Raw genomic sequence first — 21,697 nt, 5'->3', positions numbered from 1 at the left:
CGGATACAGTACTCTAAGCGCTTTCCAGACCGCCGCTCTACAGTTATTGAACGGTGCTCCATCGTGATCAGTGTTAACTGTAGTAACACCAGCATATCCTGCCTTTGACCAAACATCATCAACTCTCTCACCAAGTATGGCAATCAGGAGACCCCCTAATGTCCCCTACAGCCAAAGTGTTTACTCCCGTCATTTTCTTTAACTCGTGTATCCATTTCCCAGTGCTAGAAGTTAAACTCGGAAGTTAACACCTTAAATTATCTTTGTCCATATGGGGCTACGGTATATACTGTGGTCAGCCCCCCCCCCTTTTTCTAGCAAGGGAAACTGTGAAGCCCCAAACTCATTCTCATTTCTCATCATTTGTCTGACTGCCGCAGTGACAATATTCCCACATCACCTTCTTCCTGGCAGCGATCTTAGTCTGCTCACGTATGGTAGCGACTCCCCCCTCTCACCATGGAGTTGCCCTTTAGGTCGGTCTGACTGTGTCAATGGTTCTGATGCCCTAGGTATAGGTGCATTTAAATCTGACCATCTTACTTCCTCATCCATTGAAAAACACCCCTCAGGACCACACACATCCCCTCTCTCTTCCGCACGGAAGGTGTCTCTGTCTTTGTCTGACAATTCTTGTGCCCAACTCATGCAACTTCTCTCCTCTTCATTCCTGTTCAGAGTCAGTCTATCTAAAGACAGCTCCTTCTGCCTCGTACTGCATGAGGCTCCCTCTGTGTCGTATAAGTGCATACTCTCGAGTTGATCATTTTTTCCCTTCCCCTTTGATTCTTTCTGGGCTTTCATTTCATGGTATACTTTATCGATGCTTCCCCAATGCTCCTAGAGTTAAACTCGTCCTCTAGATTTACCGTAGACGGGCCTGGTAATGACTCGTATTCTGGGAAGAATTCCTCTATGGCCTGCCATGCTACTTCTGGTTCGGGATCCCTTATCTCCTTCTCCAGGCGATCAAGATTGCGTGCTCTCTGCCTTCTTTTTCATTCTATTTTATTGTCAAATTCTCTTAGTTTCCTTGCTTCCTCTCTTACCCTTTCTCCTTTTTTCTTCATATCTCTTCTCTCGTTTGCTCTGCATATCTCCTCATCCTTTTGTGTCTGTATTCTCTTGTCCATTAACTTCTGTTCCTCCTCTTCTATTCTTTTTCATACTATCCTCTCCGGCTCATATATTGCTCTTTGTCTGTTATCACGTTTTCTTTGCTCTTCTGTTCTCTCTTGTTTTCTCAATTGCTCCTATTGACAAATCTGCTCTCGTCTTTGTCTATCCTTCCTTTTCACTCCTTCATCTTTCAATCGTTCCTCTCTTTCTTTATCTTTTTTATCTTGTTCATCTTGATCTTCCCTTTGCCTTACATCCTCGATGCCTTTACCATCGAGTTTCAGCAAAATATGGCCACCCATCCATTCATTCTGTAGAAATGCTAACTGATCAGCTTTATCTCTTTCTCCCTTTCATCTTTTTATTTTGCTTCCTATATCTAGAGATGTTCTTGCCCGATCACTTCTCTCTGTATCGCGTCTCTCCTTGTCCCTTGGGACCTTAGAGATTACATCTCTCTCAGTGTTTTTCTCTGGCCCCTCGTCACTGCTTTGCCTAGGCGATTCATAGGCCGGGTTGCTATACTCTGTTGCTGCCTTAAACTTCCTCAATGGGTATAACCCATCTTCTTTCTTATTTTCATCTACTATTTCAGCTGGGTCAAGTGGAGCAGAGGGCTCCTTACCCCCCTCTTTGCATACATTAAGTATCCAATCTACAGGAGGCTGCTCCTCTCGTTCCTCCTGGTACATTTTCCAAAGCTCTAAGCTAGTCGCTTGTCTAGCTTTTTTCCCGTATATGCTGCATGCAAATATGTCGTCATATGCTGCAGGACTGCCTTCGATAGTGGCCCTCCTTGCGGCCGCGGCATAAAATATTGTCTGCGGTTCCTTTAACTCATTCCACACTAAAATGTCTAAGCTTGGGTGCATGTTTTGGCAATTGCTTGCAGAGATGCACAAGTGGAGTAATATCCTCCATTCTCAACTTATTACTGTTAACCTGTTTTAACACTCGCTTGATTTAATCACAGATTTAAAAGGTACGTTTCAGAAAAATAATATAATATGAGCATGCACCACTCGTCACAGGCTTCAATCCCTTTAATCACACTTTTTACTTTAATTTTGCTAAAAAACATCCACCAAGTTCAATTTAAAAAAATCAATTATTTTTTTCCGCTTATGATACCATCATTTTCATGATCACATAAAACAAACAGACCGGTCACATATATTCTTCTCTACAGTCTTCTCTAAGATCTGTCTTGCCCTCTAAGATACTCCATACAATGTTTAAATTAACCCCTTTAGATTTACCTTTAATCAAATCTGTCTTCTACGTCATCCACTATGGGACTCTAGGTTCAAATTTCTTCTGATACATTCTTTAAAACGGAGGCCATGGCGTATTCTCTTATCGTGGCCTCTCTCACGATACCTCTATTGCTTGGCCACACTCAAGTCAATATCTATTCACTATATACATATAACACTCTTATTCTCTCATTATGTTTATCCCGCCTCCCTCGGTTAGTCACTTTTTTCTTCACTCATCACTCATAGTTTTGCCAACTCTCTCAGTTTTTACTCACCACTCGCATTTTTGTCTTCTGACACTCAGGGTCGTACACCTCTTTTACCGCCTCTTCAACCTTCTGTTTGATCAGCTTCTCGTAGACGTGGGAGGGGATTCTGTGGAAACCAGGGGACCCGTCAAATGCACTTGCAAGCTTTTTCAAATTACATTAACCACTATCTACAGGGAGCTTCATGTCCTTTCAGCTGACTGGCAAAGGTTGTTCGATATTGCCGGGACTCTAAAGTTTACTTATGTTGATGGATCTGAACCATCCTCTCCGCTACCAACTGAACTGGATAATCCCGCCCTTTAAGATGTATAGCAATTGCCCTGGAGATGGACGGGGATGCAGATTTTTATTCATACATCAATAATCAAAACGACTCAGCTAGCTGGCAAAAGGAAAACTGTTTTAATATCAACTATCTAAAACAGGGAGCGTAACGAACATCAACGAATACACTCGATCCTCTTACTCAATGCATTCTAGTAAAAACTGAGATCTCATACACAAAACTTGTCATCAATGACGTTGAGCTGCGTCACTACCAACGTCATCCTACGTGGCATACTACAAAAACCTATGAGTATGGGTGATTGGCTCTGAGTGAACATCTAAGTATACGATCCATACTAGTATAAAAAAGTGTGAATATGTGATTGGTTACTTAACATCAGGTGGGGCAACTAAGCACGCCCCTAAAAATGACTACTATGAACATCACTAAATACACAATGTCTGATTGGTTTACACAACTATAGGACCCCCAATTACATAGTCGTCTACAATTGGTTGACACTCTAACCTCCGTCAGCACTTTTTCACCTACGTCTAGCAGCATGCAGGCTAGCCATCCAGGTGCTGGTGAGTTCGCTTTAACCATTGCTTCCCACCAATTAGCATATCAATCTATCATCACCTCAGTGGTCTACTGTCAATTATGCTTTGAAGCTCGGCCTTGAGAGTGTTCTTAGCTCTGAGAAATGCAGGGAGTGAAGGCACGCTCTGCCCTTGTGCGTAGATGTGACCATCTCATTCGTCCAACTTCATCCTTCCATGTGACTGGAGACCATGGAATCGAGCTTCTAGTGCATTTTAATACTATTTTTTAATAGACATTTGACATGAGGCAGTTATTAATCTGCTAAGAACCAGAGAAATCCTGGCCAAGACATGTTTATTGAGACTTGACAGATGTGGAACATTTTTTTTTCCTCGCTATTTGTTTATCCATGGGGATTTTTTTTAGAAGTGACCCTGTCTTTTCTAACACAATTCTTCATTTGGTGCATTATTACATTGCATATCCATGTCATGTTGCTCTTACTGTGATCTCTCTTCCATGGTTCTGCTATGAAATACTACCAAAGAGGAGGGACTGAAACCTTTGGACAGGCCCTTTTGATGTGGTTCATGAATTATGTCTCCCACCAAAATTAATAAAAAAGTAAAAATGTTGCTACGCCATCTGCAGACATTGACACAGGAAATGTAAATCACACGGACGAAGCTTTAGGAAATGTTAGCTTTGCCGCAGAAACATATCTGAGATTGTTATGTCCAATTCCCTTGTCGCACACATCCAAGTGTCTAGGAGCCTGACAATCCAGCAAACTCACAACGTGAGCGTTGGTGCCCGATGAATTATCAAAGAAAATTCACACTAGCTATGCGCACTTACAAAACGCACCCCTCTGGCAATTAGACGACCCACCATCCTAGTTTCACACGCATTATAATCAGCGGGCAGGATTGCAGGAATCTACACTTAAAATTACTATCCCAAACCATGTCCTGCCCCCCACGGCTTAACACAAAATCCAAACGTTGGATTAACAGAAAATATTACGCTAAGATGGTAGTTACGTTATGTATTGAAGTCAGAGACTTCTTCGTCAGAGGGTGGTCTAAATGAGCAACAAAGAAAATCACACAGAGAGCAGGACACCGCTTTTACATCGAACGGAAACAGGGATTCTCTCACTTTAAACTCCAACGGCTGCAGGAACGAGTAAGCAAGGGATTCATGTTATCTAAAGGGTCTTACTATGTGAAGGAGACAGACACATGCTTAGACACTGAGCAGCAGTTCTCATCACTCATAAATTACATTTCAGGCGGAGCTAATATTTTTTCACCCAATGTTTTGCATGTAATGAGCAATGTGTCCAAACAGTTAAGCATGACAAGTCTAATTAGGTGAACTCGGTATGAAAAAAAAACAATGATGTTATTACAGACAAGTTCCAAAACGTTGGATTCAAAGGTACACAGTCTGACAAAGAAAGGATATGCTTTTTAACGCCTTCCCTCCACAGTCTAGCAGTGCTGTCCAACTCCAGGCCTCGAGGGCCGGAATCCGGATGGGTTTTCAGGTTATCCCTCATTAATATTCATGAGGAAAAACTAGCCTACATTTAAAATCATTGTATGCAGATTTATCTCATGAATATTAAGGAGGGGTATCCTGAAAATCCAAAATATTTCAGGCCCTCAAGGCCTGGAGATGGACAACCGTGGTGTAAGGTTTTTCACTTGTGCAGTGGTCTCACATTTCCACGGTTTACGCCCAGCTACACGTTTCTCCAACTACAATGGAGGTCATTACGAGTTTGGAGGTAACCATGGCACTATTAGCGCCATCACTGCCTCCAAACCCTTACCGACTCCGCCCTGGTGAATGGAGCTATTACCGCCCCATTCCAAGGTTGGCAGGGCCGGTAATTCCCTATTCACCAGGGCCCTTCCGCATTCCCATTTGAGCCCCCATAGGGCTCAATGGGAATGGGGAAGGCGCTAATAACGGTACTGCAAATTGCGGTACCGTTATTAGCTCTAAGGTCCCTTTGCGGGTCCTGTCCTTAACGCCTAGTAAAACCAGGCGTTAAGGGAGGACCCGCAAAGGGAACTCGTAGTAGGGCAGTAAGGGATTACCGGTACCGGTGCCCTTACTGGTACCAGTAATCTCTTACCGCCCGGGTCGTAATGAGGCCCAATGTGTATCAGCATCTTCCTGTCGGCCCCAGCCAAATAATTGGCGGCAGTGATTGTAAAGCCTAATCTGCCTCAGAATAGCAGGTGTTGAGTATAAAACATTGTCAGAGGTTTGTGCATGTCTTTTCAGCGTCCATGCTGTGCTAGCGTCACACAGTGAGTCAACCAGATGTACCTAGGCCTACTCTTATGCATACAGTGGAGCCAATACAGAAGTGTATATGGGTGGTGCCCATGTGGCATGTTATAGCCTCTGTATTCTGTGAATAGGCATGCTCCTCCGCAAGCATTCATGCAATGCGGTGCTTAAAGCACAATACCCACAGCGGACGGCCACAGCTCAATAAATACTGGTACCGGTACGTCGACGACAATGGGTTAAGCAACGTTATGGTTCTCTACTAATCCACTGAAATATATACTAAGCTACATTAATTGCAACATTTACCAACACTCAGAAGGGGAAGTGACTATATATTTCAATCAATACCCATGACCTCACTTATGACATCACAGATGAGAGCAGAAATGACATAATCAATTCTCTCAGTGATGGCAACACACAGATCTTCTTTTTTATGTTGAACATTTTATTTTAGTTTCTATTATTTACATTTGAAACAAAACAATGAAGAAACAATTATATATTATATACATTTTAATTCCTGAACTTATATACAATTCCCCTCCACCACCCCCACAGGATTCACATCTACAGTTAATGGTTTACTACAGAGAAATCTACCCCAAATCTTTTCAAATAAAGTAATTTTCCTATCCCTCCTATATAGCACTCTTTCCATCTCTGTCAAGTTATGCATTTCTGCAACCCACATCTCTATAGTAACCGGATCAACTGATTTCCAGTGTCTTAGAATCAATTTTTTCCCTACCATTGCGCCTCTAAAGATCCATTTTTTTTTAAATATAGTCAAGTCACCCAACATGTCATCACTTCCTAGCACAATAGTCTGAAGTATATCTTCTTTGTTGTCATTGAAGATATGTGTGTTCTTGGTGTTGAAAATGGTCTCAACACCGAGAACACACATATCTTCAATGACAACGAAGAAGATATCACTTATGAGTATGAAGCAGAAGGGGGTTCTCTCTGTGCGCTGTATCCAAAGGTCATGCCCTGAGCAGAGTCCCCCCATAGTACTGTGGACAGGGTACTGAAAATGGAGCCATTATCCAGCACCTACAGGTCATGGCTGGAAGCCATACCTGCATGGTATTGTGTGCATTTTTGATATTCCTAAAGACAACAAACACCATTGGCAATTACATCACTGATGGGTAGCGGTAGTGCGCACGGGGCATAACCTTGGCCCACGCCCCATGCGCAGCATGTAGGGTGTCTTAACAAACATGTGGCTAATCAGACGTTGTTTCTTCTCATGGGCATAACAACCGACTATGTTCCTTGTCTAAGATCTGGCCCAGAGTATTTCCTCAAACATTGACACTGAGACCTTTTGTGAAATCTGTGATTTTAACCGTTCCTTTATTTAAGGACCAATCGGCTGCTATGTTATTCGAATGTTGTGATATTTATTTATTTCAGCTCTGATGCTGATAACTTTTTATAATGGTGCACTATTAAATCAAAATAACATTTTTTTCGTATCACAGGCCGAAAAGGAGAAACCTGCAAACCTAGTCTGGGTAAGAAGACACCTCATGCATTATTTGGCTGTTCTTTGTATCGATATAACGAATGATAATCAATAGTTTCTAGTGCACTGAATACGGGGTGAAGCAATGCCTCGAGGAGCTGTAGAAGTGATAGTAAATGAATCTCTCGTGATGAAACCCAGGGTTTGTGTTTTGGTTGGAGTTCTGTGTGTTACTGGTACCAAGCTTGAGGGAGGGGGGTGGTCAGTTCATTGTTTCTTGGGGACCAGGCATGATGCAGAGATAACCTGTGGTCTTTCAGGTGGGATTAATGGCAGATGCTTGGGGCAGAGTTTTGTTTCTGTGCTGCACATGACACTCATTCAAGTGTTACCCTCAAAAAGTACACGTTGACTATATAACACAACTATGAGGACCCGTGACTCATTTGCAGATTTATTGGAAGATCATTTGAAGGATTATGGGAGCATGTGAGGTTACTGTAACCCCACTAAGAAATCCACAGAAACTGTGGGGCAAAAGGCAGTCCTCAAGCCCACTCTGCAAAGAAGCCTACTAATAAGGGTCAAAGGGCTATCGCTGCCCTTGCTGGACATTGGCCCCAAATGCCCCAACGATGCGCATCAGGATTACGATACCAGAGTCCATAAACGCTGAAAGGAAGGTAAAACAACAACGTGTAGAACCCCCAGAAGACCACCCCACTAATAGAGAAATACTCCATGAAGTGCAAGTGAAGCGCAAAAGTGATAGGATACGAACCGGGACGATAGCTTATCATAAATTGATACAACCATGTCACACAATGATGATGAAGCATGACTGCAAAGGTTTGATCGACCGAGAAAGATTCAACGATGCATCTAGTTCAAGATCCTCTGCATTGCTCCTCGAGCTGCTCAACACTATTTATTTATTTATGTATTTATTTATTTATTTATTTATTTGGATTTGTATACCGCACATCTTCCCAGGGGCATCGTGGCACTGAAAGTAGGCTTACTTGGTGCATAGCATACATGTTGCACAGGTTACAGCAGATACATGGTAGAGGTGTTACTTACAAAACATAGGCATAATACTTTTGAGAGGTCATCTCATAGATTCATACAGTTGTAGCATACAGTAGTAATGGTGGAGGGTGTGGAGGGTTAGTTGAAGAGAGTGGTTTTGAGTAGTCTGCGGAATGCATGGTAGGATTTTTCGTTCCTTAGTGCAGTGGGGAGTGCGTTCCAGTTTTTTGAGCCCACCTCTCTTAATCCCGAACTTGTGGACTACCTACCGTCTAGAACTCTGTGCTCCTCTTCTCAAATTGTGTTTGCTTTTCCCCAATTTCATAAAGCACGTGTTGGGGATGCTCTTTTTCAGTTTTGGCCCCGAAATTGTGGAACGCCCTTCCAACTCAACTTCGAGAACTGTTTGATCATCTTCAGTTCTGTAAGGCCCTAAAGACGTTTCGTTTTATTAAGCCACCTGGTTAAAATGATCTTTGGCAGTTTGTTTTTTTCTAGCACCCATATACCTTCAGACCTTGGTGGTTGCACTTTATAAATCCCTAAATCCCTAAATCAATAAATAGTTAGAAACATGTAAATAAATGGCCAGAAATCCGCAAGGACGGTTATTTGGTCTGCCAACTCATTTATGTTAAAGTTAACATTGCACACACACTGGCACCCCTGGACGCTCTACTACAGTTTGGGGTTGTTTTTGAACCATTGGCTGGATGGTTCAGTTTCTGCGAAAGCCTGGCCATAGTGTCATTGACAGTTCTCAAGGCAGTTCTGCATAGTTCCTGCTCATGCCTCTGACTTGCAGCCATTAGCAGGTGGTTTGTAAGGGCGACTGGGTTGTGACTACACCTCAAGGGTTTCCAGTTTATGTGTGAGGTTGGATGGCTGTGTTGTAACTATATGCCAGTGATTTCCAGCTTATGTGTGAGGTTGGATGGCTGTGTTGTAACTATATGCCAGTGTTTTCCAGCTTATGTGTGAGGTTGGATGGCTCTGTTGTAACTATATGCCAGTGATTTCCAGCTTATGTGTGAGGTTGGATGGCTGTGTTGTAACTATATGCCAGTGTTTTCCAGCTTATGTGTGAGGTTGGATGGCTCTGTTGTAACTATATGCCAGTGATTTCCAGCTTATGTGTGAGGTTGGATGTCTGTGTTGTAACTATATGCCAGTGTTTTCCAGCTTATGTGTGAGTTCGGATGGCTATGTTGTAACTATATGCCAGTGTTTTCCAGCTTATGTGTGAGTTCGGATGGCTGTGTTGTAACTATATGCCAGTGTTTTTCAGTTTATGTTTGAGGGTGGAGGCTCCACACAATTCCTGCGCACATGGGAAGAGGAGCGAACTCTCAGTTGAGACTTCAGTGTCATGATTGCGGATTTTACACTGCTCTCGCGCAGGACTAGTGTCTTTTTTGTTTTCACCACTAAAGGATAGCAAACCATTTCAAACGAATTTGTAGCGTAAGAAAATTGAAAATATTTCAAACAATTAGTAGTCCCGACATTCAAACAGCAAACATCTTTGCCCCCAAAGAACTGTAAATAAAATTCATATAGTTTGTACCACTAGTTGTATACTGTAATGCCATGATTTTCATTACACTTGCCAAAACCTAAGCTCACAACATCCCAAAGAGGTCAAATCTCCCACCTGGGGCTGTGGCGTGTTTTGCAGAAAACAATAGTTCTGTGCCTGACACAAGGTTCTGGAGAGGGATGGATCTTTGTGCTTAGTGAAAGAGAAGACACTACCCCTGAGCACCTGACAGGTGTATGTGGTGTTTCAATGATATGCCTGGAAACACATTGAAGAAACGCCAGGATTTAGTTCCGTTACAAGTAAGTCCTCTTTCCCATTGGACTTCTCGTTCAACTGGCAATCTACTCATGCTAACACTTGTGACATCAGACCCCTTGCGTAACCAAGTTATTGTATGGTGTGGCTTGCTCAGTGCATGCCATAAACCTTTCCTCTCACAACTGTGTCATTCCACATAGTCCTGCAAATAACTTGGTTTGCCACAGGACCTAGGGGGTGTGACCCTGATCGGACTATGTCCCACTCCCTTTGGTTTCCTGCCACTCTCTCTAGAGGCTGTATTAGGTGGAGCCCTTTGATCAAGGGTTGGAGCATTGCATTTGGAAACCCTACTGTGCTCCGCACCCGTTCATACGCACCCTTTCCTGCCTCATGCATTATTCCTATTACTCTTGTTGCATCTGACCAGGTCTTAGCAGTGCTACTTAATGCGACAGGTAGTCCGATTCCCACCAAGTCACCTATGTTTACAGAGACATCCTTGGTGGTATTACGCATGTTGTTGGAGCGCTGGATTACGTGTGGGGAAACAGGTATGTTTGGCTTAAGATCAATTTCTCATTTATGAGACCACAGCGTGTTCACAACCAATGCTCCTTGCACGGGATATTGTATAGGACACCTAATTGTCAATCGCACACTTTGCATAATGAGATGCACTTGCAGTCTTCAGCCTATTGGAGCAGTTTAGTTGTTTGCAGAGAAACCTATGGTGGCATCAGCCATGATTGGCATGATGAGAATCCCTGAATAAAAAGACACCAGAAGATTATCAGATTCTTTGAACTAGACTTACACAAACTGGTGTACAGTATTAAGTCATGATCCAGGTTTACAAGTCTCATAGTAAAATTGTGCAGTGCTGCAACGAGCCCGAGACTACTGGCATGCGGACAACCATAGCCATGGAGAAGCCCGCGTTGCCGGACGATAAAAATGTGGAAGCCACTGGAGTAAACAGCTTGTGGTGTGGGTCGGGGCATGGGCACTGTTGCTCAGACAAGATAGCAGCAGTCAGGACCACACTCAGAAGTATGGAAGCAGGAATAACGGGAGCAGCCTTAGAGACAACCCACAGAGCAAGTTTACACTCAAAGCCGTAGAGGAGCCACTGCTGTCCAGATAATGGAGAAAATTGTGCTAGAGCAATTCCTAGACTCCTTTCCTGGCCCGATTCAAAGGTGGGTGCGGCACCATCATCGTCCGACTCTGGCAGAGGCTATAAATATTGCAAGTACATAGCAGAAGGCTGGCATGCCTAAGTGGGGAAAATAACAAGTTACTTACCCATGGTAATGTTCTTTCGACTGAATGTTCCTCCCACGTATTCCTTATCTTTGATATTTCCCAATATCCAGCTTGCTGCCTCTGAATAATTTTTTCAGCAGAGGGTGCTGTGCGTCGATGCCTGGTGGAGTCGATGTCCCTCTGAGGCCTCCGTCTAGACATCGACGTCACTGCAGGTATATATAGCACACGCAGCGCCCATTGTCCTCAGTTCTGTTTTGACAAGTGGAGTATTACCTTGTGTTTAACGGTTACTCCCCCTGAGAGAGTGTAGACTGCAACCGCAAGAGAAGTTTTACTGTGGCGTAGGGTGGGAGGGGCGATAAGGAATACGTGGGAGGAATATCCAGTCGAAAGAACATTACCATGGGTAAGTAACTTGTTCTTCGAATGGATTGTGTCCTCCCACGTATTCCTTATCTTTGATACACTCCCAAAGCAGTTTACATAATTTGGAGGAGGAAATACAAATGAATGTGGTCATGTATGGCTCGTGGAGGAGTCTAAACTGTAGTATTTAGTAAAGGTGTGCACAGACGACCATGTGGCAGCTGCACATTTATCCTTTATCAGAACTCCCCTCTGCAACGCAGATGAAGTTGCAACACCCCTGGTCCAATGATCTCTTAGATGTTCTGGGGGGTCTTTGCCTGCCAGTCTGTAGCCAGTCCTAAATTGTGACCTGAATAGCCCACGAATAACTGGTCATTTTACCGCAGTTTTACCAATCTGGATATGTAAAAGCTCAGTGCACGTCTAGGATCAAGTCTGTCAAGTCAATCTTCCTCTTTTCCTGGATGTGGTGGAGGATAAAAAGATGGTAATGTCATCTTCTGAGTAATATGAAACTCAGAAACAATTTTGGGAAGAAAAGTAGGCTTCACTTTTAGTACCACTCTGTCTTTATGAAAGGCAGTATGAGGAGGCTTGCAGGATAAAGCCTGTAGCTAACTCACCCTTCGGGCTGATGTAATTGCCACTAAGAAGACAGTTTTCAGAGATAGAAGTCTTAATAGACAAGAATGTAGAGCCTCAAAAGGAGCTCCTATTAAGTAGTTTAACACCAAGTTGAGATCCCATAGTGGGACTTGGAACGGGGTCAGAGGGTAAACATTAGTTAATCCCTTTAAGAATTGTACTACTAGAGGAATCTTAAAGTAGGAGACTTCCTCTGAAGTGAGCTTAAAAATAGAAAGTGCTGCTAGGTATCCCTTGATGGTTGCCAGGTGTAATAGAAAAAATAACACCATCGGTGTATTACATGAGAAAGGGTCAACATTTTTATCTCTGCACCAGCTGCAGAACATATTCCAGCGGCAGCGGTATAAAGATTTGGTTGATGGCCTTCTGGCCGAAACCAAAAACTCCATTACGTCGCCGGGAGGTCCCAATCCTTGCATCACAGCCTCTCAGAAACCATGAATGAAGGCTGAGAGTCCTGATATCCGGATGGAGAACCTGACCCTCCTCTCGTGAGAGAAGGTCCCACCCTTTGTGGAAGATGTATCAGAGGGCAGGTGGACATGTCCGGAAGGTCCGGGTACCACGTACTCCTGGCCCAGTCCGGGGCAATATGGATCATGGATTTCTTGAACCTTCTCAACCTCCTGATTACGTGCGGAATCACAGGGACTGGAGGAAATGTGTACAAGAGTGGAAATTTATAGTCTACCATAAAAGTGTCTCCTAGAGCTCCTCTTGGAGGAAATTCCCTTGAGCAGTACAATTCGCATTTCGGGTTGGCACTGGTCATGAACAGATCTACTTGAGGGGTTCCTCAAAGGGTGAAGATCTCTTGAAGGACTTCCTGAGCTAGTTCCCACTTGTGGGAGACTGCTCTGCCTGCTCAGAGCGTCCGCCGTTGTGTTCTTCTCTCCGGCTAGGTGAATTACTCATAGAGATTCCTTCTTGTATTGCCCAAAACCAGTGTGGCAGTGACCTACACCTCCTCTTTTGTTGAGGTAGTATATGGCCACTGTGTTGTCCGTCATTATCAGGACATTCTTTCCCCGTACAGATGGCAGGAAGGCCTTCAGCGCTAGTCTTATTGCCCCCAGAGACCAACAACCACTGATGGTCAAATCATTGTTATGGGCTCCCCACCCCGTGAGTGAGGCATCCATCACTACTGTTATCTACGGCCATGGTAGCCAAAACGGTTCTCCTTTCAAGATGTTCTCCCGATAGGCCCACCACTGAAGATCCAGTGAGACTCTGTTTGGGATTTGAAGGAGATCTGACATCCTTCCTGAGAACTGTGACACTGGGTCCTGAGAGCCCACTGGAGAGATCTCATTCTCAGGTGAGCATCTGGTACCAGTAGAATGCAGGATGCCATGAGACCGAGCAACCTCAGAAAATCGAAGGCCAGTAGATGTTGGGCATTCTGGAATTTCATCACCATCTGCAGAATGTCTTTTCCAAGGGATGCATTCAGGACTGCTCCCATGAATTAGAGTCTTTGTGATGGTATCATGTGGGACTTCTTGAAGTTGATGGAGAAGCCCAGCCTGTGAAGGAAGTGACAGCTGTAGCTGAGATATTCCAGGGCCTGTTCTGGGGAACTGCCCATGATCTACAAATCATCAAGGTGGAGGTAGCCGTGAATCCCCCCTCCCCTGAGACTCGCTGCCACAACCACCATTAGCTTGGTGAAAACCCTCGGGTGGAGGTCAGCCCAAATGGCAGAACCCAAAACTTATATTGAGAACCACCAATGGCGAACCTCAGGTACTGTCTGTGGCTGTGATGGATTGGCACATGGAGGTCCCATGATACCATCCAATCCTGAAACTGGAGGGCCTGAAGGATCTGAGAAAGGGTTACCATCTTGAACTTGTCCTTCCTGAGGAATTTGTTCAAGTCTCTTAAGTCCAAGATGGGTCTCAATCCTCCGTCCTTCCTGGGGATTAGAAAATATGGGGTGGTACCACCCCTTGCTCCTCTCCACAACAGGTACTGGTGCTATCACACCTTTCTCTAGCAGGGTTAATATCTCCTGCGTAAGGAGCAGATCTGGAACTTTCAAAGAGTTGTTCCCAGTGGATGACTCTGAGGTTTTTGCAGGAAAGGTAGGCAGTAACCTTGGGCGACTGTTTCCAATGGCCAAGCATCTGAAGTAATAGCCTGCCAATCTGTCAGATGCTGTGACAACCTGCCTCCTACTGCAGTCTTGTGTAAAAAGACCTCAGAGAGGTTTTGGAGCATTTGACGCAGTGGCTGAAGGTAAAGCTGCCGCTGCTGTTGCGGTCTTAGTACTTCTCCCCCGTCCACCACAGGGGAATATTGTATGTCCCCTTTGAGCTTGCTGTCCTCTGCCTCTTCCGAATGCTGAATAATAGCGAAAGGACCTACCCCTCCAGGGCGCACCTGTGAGGCGGTTTGGAGTTTGCCTTTCTTGCAGCCCCAAGGGATTTGGCCGCCGCCTTGGAAGTTTGCAGCTTCTTCAAACTCTCATCAGCTTTATTTCCAAATAAATGCGTGCTGTCAAAAAGCATGTTGAGATGTCTGGATTGTACACCTGGGGCAAATCCTGACTTTCGCAACCAAGCAAATCTGCGGATCACTGTACTAGCCGCCATGGCTCTGCTGAGGCTGTCAACAGAGTCGAGACCAGTCTGGAGGGATTCGCACATATCGTCTTTCCTATTTTTTTATTTTCAGCCGAGATAACCTCAGGTGTTTCCCAAATTCAAGTTACTCTCCTTTGCAAAGCCTGATCGAAAGGGACAATTGGGTCCTCTTGTGGCCCTTTGTCTAATATATCTGTGAGATCGTCCTGTTCAAAAACAGGCGTGGGTCTGGACCATCCCATACATTCCATGACCCTTGCCATTAAGCTCTCTGTATGTTACTTCAGTATGATCTCCTGGGTCTGCCTTTCCAAAATCAATTTCAGGAGAGGTATTAATATCACTAGCTACATGAAGACATTCTTGCAAATTCTTAATGCGAGAATCCTCTGATATAAATTCATCAGGCACTGATGGTGTCCCATATTGTAACCCAAATGGTCTTCCTTCCTCAGAGGACTCCTCTGCGTCTTCGTAAATTGAAGAGAGTGATTTAAAGTATTCTGCTTGTGGCAGAGGTGTAAAGGTCTTTCCCATTGAAAAAGTCATTATGGTAGTCATCACAGGAGCCGAAAATGTCGAAATTGTCGATGTCGACGTCAATGGCCTCGACAAATTCGTTGATGGCTTTGATGGTTTCGACAATAGCGTTGATGACTTTGATGATAGCGCTGATGGTTTTGACGATTATGTCGAAGGGATTGACACATGTGGTGCTGAGGAGGTCGTCACTCGGGGGAGGGGTGTCAATGGCTTTTCCATTGGTATCGGCGCTAATGGCATTGAAGACGCACTTTTCAAACCTGTAATAAGAGGTTTCCTTCGACATCGATGACGTCCGTTTTTCTTACTTTGAGGAGGCTTTCTCTCGACTCGAGGGATGAGATCAATCTCAAGGAGATTAGGCGGCTGGGTCTGAAGATGCACAGCTCTTGTGGTTCTGAGGTCTTTCAACTGGAGCATTGCCTCTATGTGTTGTTGAGGGGGGCAAGGCCGCGTTCTCGAACACCTTTAGCATACCTAGTCTAAACTCCTCCCACTGAGTTGAGGTACTAAACTTGGATGTACAGGTGAACGGGACGACGAGGTGGATGGCGACCTATGGCATCTCTGTTTCCATGTCTCGAAGTTGAGGAGTGGTGCGAACCACTTCTCGAACAGGAGCGTTTAGACCTCTTTCGATGAGGAGTAGTTGATCTCGACTTGTCTGATGTTTTACGTTTAGACAGAGTAGAGGGGGATTTTTGAGGCTTACCTGCCGCTAACTTCCCTCTACGCTCCCTCAAGGCTTTGGCCATCCTCGACAGGCAGTCCTCGCACTCCGAACATGGATGATTCGACCCTGAACACCACAGGCAGATCCTGTGCAGATACGTCACGGACATCTTCGCACGCAGTCACAGCACTTCTTGAAGCCAGATCGAGGAGTGGACGACACCGAAATAGTTCTGTCAGGAACTAGGTGTTATGTAACCGAAGCTGTGCATCGTGGAAAAACGGAACTGTAGCCAACGGGCGCTGCGTGTGCTATATATACCTGCAGTGATGTCGACGTCTAGGCGGAGGCCTCTGAGGGACATCGACTCGACCAGGCACCGATGCACAGTGCCCTCTGCTGAAAAAAGAATTCTGAGGCAGCAAGCCATTTCCATTGGCAAATATCAAAGATAAGGAATAAGTGAGAGGACACAATCCATTCGAAAGTGTGATTAACCCCATGACTACTACGAGGGACCCTCTAATAGACCGACGGGTTCTATGTGGACAAACAGTGAAGGTCGAACCTTGAGACAGGAACCAAAACAGACGATAATACCTTTTGCACAATAACAGCTACAATGTTTTGACTGTGGAGAATGGGGGCATATAGCCAGGTTTTGCCCAGAAAGAATAAAGCGGAACCCATCTAGCGCTAAAATACCTTAGGATGACTGTGCGCTCTAGAAGTTTCTTTAACATAATATAACATAACCCAGGGAAATCGGAGCTATCCAGACCCAAGTGTTTCGAGGTATCTGGCAACCGTATTTGATGGAGGTGAAGGTCAACGGGAAGTTATGGGTGGTAATGCTGGACATTGGGAGTCAACAAACAGCCATTACCCCTGAAGTAAGTGGGCAAACTAAGTTTGATGATGTGGTGGTACCTGTGAAATTAGTACATGGTGATGTCAAGGGGTGATAGACCTAGAAGGAAACAATACCCTATCTGCCGAAGGGCCGCCATTCTGCCTAAGATTACTGCCCCGGTGTTAATTGGGACAGACCATCCCCACTTTAAATAAATACTCCACGAGGAGAGTTGGTTAAAGGAAACCCTGTTGGCCACAGAAGATATTAAATCACACTCTTCCCATGTTCCAAAAAGCCAATGGGAAGTCATAGAAATTAACGGAATTGGAAAAGACAGATATTACACAGTTGTGTGATTGATTGGAACGTAGACACACATGGTTCCACTGTCACGAGATGACACCCTGAAAGGAGAGGCACAGAACACCCAGGAAGGGTTTGGGTGGTTGAGCCAAAATAAAGTGGACAGATAAGTACACACACAGCAGAAAGGAAAGAGAACGAAGAGTAGGCAAGAGTAGCAAGGAAAAAGGTACAGAATGAATTCCCTCTTGGGGTATATGCAGATATAGGAAAAGAGTATTCCACGAACCTTAGGAAATACTCTAGCCTTCTGCACAGTTTGCTATAACAGAGGCCCACGCTGTTTGCTCATGGCTTGGAACAGCAGCTATGGGTGTCTGTAATGTAGAAACGAGACAAGGGAAGTGGCAGAGGTTGACTGATGGGAACCAACAGACAAGCTCTGTACAAAAGGGTCTACAAACAGTACAAGAGAAGATACTTACAGACAAATCCAGGAAAAGGAGGTTGATAGCAAACTAGCAGAAGGAAATGAAGGGAAAGTCGTGTAACAGGATTGGATAGCAGAGGACAGTAAGGAACAAGGTTGAGAGCTCAGAGGAGCAGGAAAGCAATGAGCAAGCCCACAGGAGCAGGGCTGTAAGGTAGAGAGCCAAGAGGGAAAGGGCTTAGGGCAGCAGAGTAAAGCAAGCTGCACGGCAAGGAACCCAGAAGGGCCGGGCAGCAAGGAGTGAGCCCTGACGGGCAGGGCTGCTGACCGTAGAAGGTTGCAGAGGACGGTAGAGGGCTGCTAGGCCGAGAACCCAGCGGAAAAAGGTAGGTAGTAGGCAGCGGAGCGTGATAAGCTGCAAAGTAGGAAGCCTAGAGGACAGGAGCTGTAGGCAGCCGGAGTGAGGCAGGCTGCAGAGCAGAGAGCCCAGAGGACAAGGGCTGTAAGCAGCCGGAGTGAGGCAGGCTGCAGAGCAGGGAGCCCAGAGGACAAGGGCTGAGGCTGGAAAGCAGCAGAGCGTGATCAGCTGCAATGTAGAGAGCCCGGCAAGGGAAGGGCGGAGGCTGGAAGGCAGCAGAGCGTGATCGGCTCCAATGTAGAGAGCCCGGCAGGGCAAGGGCAGAGGCTGGAAGGCAGCAGAGCGTGAACGGCTGCAATGTGAAGAGCCCGGCAGGGCAAGGGCGGAGGCTGGAAGACAGCAGAGCGTGATCAGCTGCAAGGCAGGAGCCTGGAAGAGCAGGGCTGAGGCAGGGAGCCCTGTAGGCAGCAGGGTGTAGCAGGCTGCAAGGCAGGACGCCCAGAGGAGCAGGGCTGAGGCGGGGAGCCCAAAAGGCTAGGGCTGTAGGCAGCAGGGTGTAGCAGGCTGCAAGGCAGGACGCCCAGAGGAGCAGGGCTGAAGCGGGGAGCCCAAAAGGCCCAGGGCGGAAGGTAGAAGGCAGCAGAGCGTGATCAGCTGCAAGGCTGGAGACCGCCAGGGCACTGGAACAAAAAGCAGGTGAAAGCAGGAAACCGCATACAAAGTTTGTAGCTCAAAGCAAAAAGGTGCCGGAAGGACTCTCAATGCAAGAGACTGAGCTCTCGCAGGCAGCAGCCTTTATACTGCCCAGCCCAGCACAGAGGCAGGCTAATTGGTTGCACCTGGCTCAGCACACCTGCAGACAATCGGCCACCTCCCTCTCTGTTCCTGAGCTGGTGGAAGCAGAGCAAATCCCTAGGGCTTCTGGGCATTGTAGTTCTGTTGAAGAAAAATAGGAATAGCCAGGAATAGATGGTTATAGCCAAGTGCATTATGGTAAGTGTAGTTTTCTGGGAAAAATAAAAAAGCACCAAAGACTTGCAAATGGGAAATAAAGTCCAAATAGTCAATAGCGGTTGATCCAAGAGTTTTCTGTAGATAAATGAATAACAATTTGTCCATATTGGTCGCCAATGTATGCGCCCATGGCGCAGGCATGACATCCACCTTTAGAGCCGAAACATTAACTTGTCACCCGTTAAGATAGTTTAAGACATGGTGGTGAAAAAGCAGACAGTGTTGATCAGCCAACTCATTCAAGAGAACCCTGGTTCACTAACAAGAGGGGGTTATACTACAGAGTATATGAAAGAACCAATGGCAATTTGAAAGAACATCTGCTAGTACCCTGGTCATATTGTGAGTCGCTACTGAAATTGGCCCATGAGCACGTTGCAGGGCGGGGGGACATCTGGCGACTGAAAAAACACAACAAAATCTGTTGAAGCATTTTTTTGTGCTGGGATTTATGGAGACGGGGCAATGTTTTGTAAAGAAACTGCCACGTATGTCAAAGGAATAGTCTCTACATTCCCTCTAATGTGCCCTTCCAGAAGATGCCCCTCATTCTGTAACCCTTTCAACATATAGGGATGGACATAATGGGTCCCTTTGAACCAACCAGCAGAGGATACAAGGACATACTGGTAGTGGTTGATTATGCAACCCATTCCCCTGAAGCTTTTACTGAGGCATTTAAGCCAGGCAAGTCTGTGATGTTCTTATACAGTTCTTCTCAAGAGTGGGAATCCCCAAAGAAATAATAACAGACCAAGGAACAAACTTTGTGTCTACCATAATGAAACAAGTATGTGGATTTCTGAATGGGAAACATCTGCATACATCTGTGTATCACCCACAGACTGACAGTTTGGTCAAACGGTATAATAAGACCATCACGCAGATGATGAAGAAGGGGACAGAGCCAAATGGAAAGATTGGGACAAATTATTACCATTAATATTGATGGTGCTGATGGATAGTCTACAGTCTTCCGCAGGGTGTTCTCCTTTTGAGCGGTTGTTTGGAAGGCAACCGGAGGCTCTACTTGATAAAGTGAAAGAAGATTGGGAAGCCCAGTTAGAAAAATCCCTGTCTGAGTACGCTGATGAATTATAGTTGCATCTATCATCTCTTAGAGATCTGGCCCTCAACAACCTGGCACAAGTACAAGAAAAACAGTCGAGCAATACAATCAGGCCACTAGAATGAGAAGCTTCAAACCAGGGGATAAAGTGTTGGTCTTACTGCCAACCCATGACAACAAGCTGTTGGTCAGATGGAGGGGACCTTATGTCATTAAGGAGGTGTTAGGACCTGTCACAAACCTGGTGAGTCTGCCAGGAAGGAGGCAGACAGAAAAGGTTTACCATGTCAGTCTCCTAAAGCAATGGAATGAAACCGCCACCAGCATTGCTTTGATCGCTTCAGAACAAGAAGGGATACCAGACAACTCTATAAGTACAGAAAAAGCTGGTATCACGGAGGTGTATTGGGGTGAGACTCTTCCTGAAGATAAGAAACACAAAGTACTTGAAAGCCTGCAATCCTTATCTCATTTCTTTTCGAATATTCCTGGAAGAACCGACCCAGTGGAACACCATATAAGAAAAAGCACAGGAAAAATAGTAATGTTAAGACCATATTGGTTATTCGAAGCTAAGCAGGCTGATGTGCAGTGGGAGATACAAGAAATGTTAAAATTACGTGTCATTGAACCATCCAAAAGTCTGCAGTGTTCGCCTATTTTTCTGGTCCCAAAACGGGATGGGTCCACTAGATTCTGTGTGGGCTTCCGACAACTCAATGCCATATCTGTCTACGAAGCACATCCCATGCCTAGTATTGATGAGCTCCTCAAAAAACTTGGGTCAGCACGACTCCAAAGTACCATCGATTTAACAAAAGGATACTGGCAGATACCAATCAGAAAACAGGAATTTACTGTTCTCCCATTTGGTCTGCAAAGGGCACCAGCGACCTTGCAACACTTAATGGATCAAGTACTCTTGGAACTAATGGGGTATGCATCAGCTTACCTAGAAGATATAATACTATACAGTAAATACTGGAAGGACCGTTTAGTGCATTTACAAACGGTGGTGGAAACTCTTGGATAGGCAGGACTCCACATAAATCCTAAGAAGAAGGTCTGAGCCGCGACTCAAACCAAGTATTTGGGCTACACTGTCGGAAGTGGGGAAATCAGACCTCAAGTGAGAAAAACTGAAGCCATCCAAAAATTAGAGCTACCAACAACAAAGAAAGCCATCAGAGCTTTTCTGGAGTTTGTAGAATACTATCACTGTTTCATTCCCCATTTTTCAACCATTGCTTCACCTTTGACTGATGGCCTTAAAAATAAATATGCAGCAAACTTGACCAAAAACCCACAGCTCTTTAGGGATTTGAAGAACTAAAACGGATAATCTCCTCCTATCCGGTATTACAATGCCCAGATTTTACACAGGACTTTCTGTACAAACCGATGCTTCTGGAACAGAACTGGGGTCCGAATTATCCCATGTAGAACCTACAGACCTAAGACCCATCACTTTTATAAGTGGGAAA

General features: G+C 45.1%; 1 protein-coding gene across 1 annotated transcript in view; it reads left to right on the top strand.

Moving 5' to 3' along the window:
* The window catches only part of LOC138528559 (ecto-ADP-ribosyltransferase 5-like), a 354,318-nt gene that overhangs the window by 314,648 nt on the left and 17,973 nt on the right, over positions 1-21,697 (top strand). The window contains exon 4 of the mRNA XM_069640325.1: positions 7,271-7,303. Coding sequence (XP_069496426.1) covers positions 7,271-7,303 — 33 coding nt within the window. The remainder of the gene's footprint in view (positions 1-7,270; positions 7,304-21,697) is intronic.

Source organism: Ambystoma mexicanum, chromosome 7q, assembly GCF_040938575.1.
Source record: "Ambystoma mexicanum isolate Mex_15411 chromosome 7q, UKY_AmexF1_1, whole genome shotgun sequence".
In the NCBI taxonomy this organism is placed as follows: Eukaryota; Metazoa; Chordata; class Amphibia; order Caudata; family Ambystomatidae; genus Ambystoma; species Ambystoma mexicanum.
Note: the sequence above shows the minus strand (reverse complement) of the source record. Positions and strands in the feature narration are given on the sequence as shown.